The sequence below is a fragment of the Cydia splendana genome, chromosome 17 (assembly GCF_910591565.1).
Source record: "Cydia splendana chromosome 17, ilCydSple1.2, whole genome shotgun sequence".
Classification (NCBI taxonomy): Eukaryota; Metazoa; Arthropoda; class Insecta; order Lepidoptera; family Tortricidae; genus Cydia; species Cydia splendana.
In genome coordinates this window covers 5,718,882-5,721,200 of record NC_085976.1, presented here as the reverse complement: position 1 = coordinate 5,721,200, position 2,319 = coordinate 5,718,882, and the positions used below count along the sequence as shown (strand labels likewise).

The 2,319-nt window shown below is 35.0% G+C and overlaps 1 protein-coding gene across 1 annotated transcript; it reads right to left on the bottom strand.

The window, feature by feature from the left end:
- Positions 1 to 242: 242 nt before the first annotated feature.
- LOC134798544 (uncharacterized) lies at positions 243 to 1,859 on the bottom strand. The gene is made up of 2 exons (XM_063770927.1): positions 1,422 to 1,859; positions 243 to 1,016 (listed from the first exon to the last, which is right to left on the bottom strand). The coding sequence occupies exons 1-2, from the start codon at positions 1,480 to 1,482 to the stop codon at positions 325 to 327; spliced, it is 753 nt and encodes a 250-aa protein (XP_063626997.1). The 5' UTR covers positions 1,483 to 1,859; the 3' UTR covers positions 243 to 324.
- Between the last annotated feature and the right edge of the window lie 460 nt (positions 1,860 to 2,319).

Genomic DNA, 2,319 nt, shown 5'->3' with positions numbered 1-2,319 from the left:
AATTTTACTGTAATATGAGTACAACAGTCAGTGTTCGATTTGAACCATCTTTATAAGATTAAATAATATAATAATGTTAATCAAACCGTCGAGCGGCAAAGCAATATTTTTAATTTTTGGCTTTTATAAATGGTGTTTTCGGATTTTTCTATAAAAACAAAAAAATATCTAAAATTATGTTTATTGAAACCTTATTACTTAAATCTATATTAATAGAAATAATGGTACAAAGGTTTCATTAGTAGGGATTCTGACAAAAAAATAAAATCTATAAAAAATAAAAAAGTGTGAGTAGGTTATTAATTAGTTAGGAATATATTAAATTTAGTTGTAAAGTTCTTCGATGGACGTCATGAACGGTTCAGCTACAAGTTTATCTCGAAAGACAAGCGATTGAGATTGAGGCTTGTCCGTGGTCAATATACTTTTAGTTTGTGTCTTGCTTCGCCTGTTTGCTTTGTTTGATTTTCTTCTCGCGTTTGAAAAAAATATTTCTGCCTTTCGCGACTCACAGGGGTAATACTTCCTTACACTGAATACTTGGCATGACCTATCATCTCCTTGCTGATTTTCTGCTTGTGTTGAGTTTCTTTCTCTCAATTTAATGGCGTAAATTTGGCCATCGATGTTATACTTAGTTACTGTCACATTTTTGCTTTTGCTCATATTACTTTTTTTTGTTTTCGTCGGTACTTCTGTATCTCTTTTGTTTCTTACTTCTTTGTAATGATGATAGTGCTCAAGAAATTTATTCGATTTAAAGTTTCTAGTTTGCATAATATGGGTTGATGGTACAGATGTGGTATTTTTTTTACTGATGCCAAGGAAAAACAGTGCTTTGTTTATGCAAACTATGCACAAGGAACACTTGTCGGTTTTGTGCAAGTAATCCAATACCATGTCTAATGACGCCTGTGGTGTTTTTCGCATTAACCAAATCTTTTTTTGTAACAATGGCATTTCAAAAAATTTAGGTGAGTCTGGTTTGACCTTAGATATAAAAGCAGCTTTAATACCTGTAACAAATTAAAACAAAAGCTTAACGAAAGCCAAATGCTGAAGCCAATGCTTTTTAATTTTAAAACTTCACCAATAAACACCGACACTTAGTTATGTTAGTTTTTTGAATAAACAATACTTTAACAATACAAATACTCTTTGTTGCATACCTCAATAAAAGAAAACAATACAAAAGAAAACAGAAATATGTACAAGCAGAGGTAAACAACAGGCGGCAATAAACTTAATATACATGAACATAATTTATTACTATTTTTCTCACATACTCAGTACCAGAATGTATTTACCATTTTGAAATAAACCGTAACAAAGCACAGGTCACAAAAGGAGAGTTTGAGAAATCCAACGAAACCTGTCAAAGCGAGTGTTTTGCAACGAAAATCAGCGTTAATAGATCTCACCTAAGGCTTGTGGCAACAGCGCTGCAAGCGCACATAACAAAAGAGGACTCATTAGTTCCATTTCAGAGCCCCCGCTCAAGGTGTCCTTCTACCCGCTGCAGACAATCTTCTTATAAAAGTACGCTAACAAGCTTCGTTACAGCGCTGAACAAAACTGCCGCGGCGTCGCCTGCTGCTATTAAACGTTCTCAAGTGTTGTTCAGTTTGGTTCACTGTGACTCTCGCTCTAGTAAACAAATTACATCTTCCTTGTAAATTGTTATCCAGATGCAAAAGCGCGCTTGTTTGTATCGCATCGGGATTCACAACAGAAATGCAGTGTTTAGAGGTAAAGCGCCTTTTATATAATCGGTGCGACGAAAATGTGTGACCGGTGTTTACTATCCACGGTCTGTTTACTCGAAGCAGTGTACTCTCGGTCATTTGACAATTGATTGTTTACCTTAAACAAAAAGTCTCTGTGATTTGAAGCCCATTGTGATAGTGTTGATAGTTTACGTAATGGTGCGTTTGCCGGACAGTGCATGGAGTTTGTAAAATCCTGCGCCGAACAATATATTTAAGTAACTTCCAATACTATTCAGTATCTCCGACCGAGTGCTGTGATAAAGATCAAATGGAATAACACTTTATTGCTGTTCCTTGGAATGTACGCTCGAAGGAGGTAGGTCTTTTGCTTAATATTCCAGATTTGAGAAAAACGTTTATGTTCATGTAAGCTCAAATAAAATTACCATAAAATATATGGAAAGTGAAGCCGAGCAAAAAAGCGGAGCAAACTTCTTTTTTGTAACTTATCTCGTTATTCACAAAGATGTGACTTTTATGACGTAGTCGGACTTTTTGGCTATTTGTTCCCTGAAATTGTTCAGATGTGTTTTTATGTGTGCACTTCGGC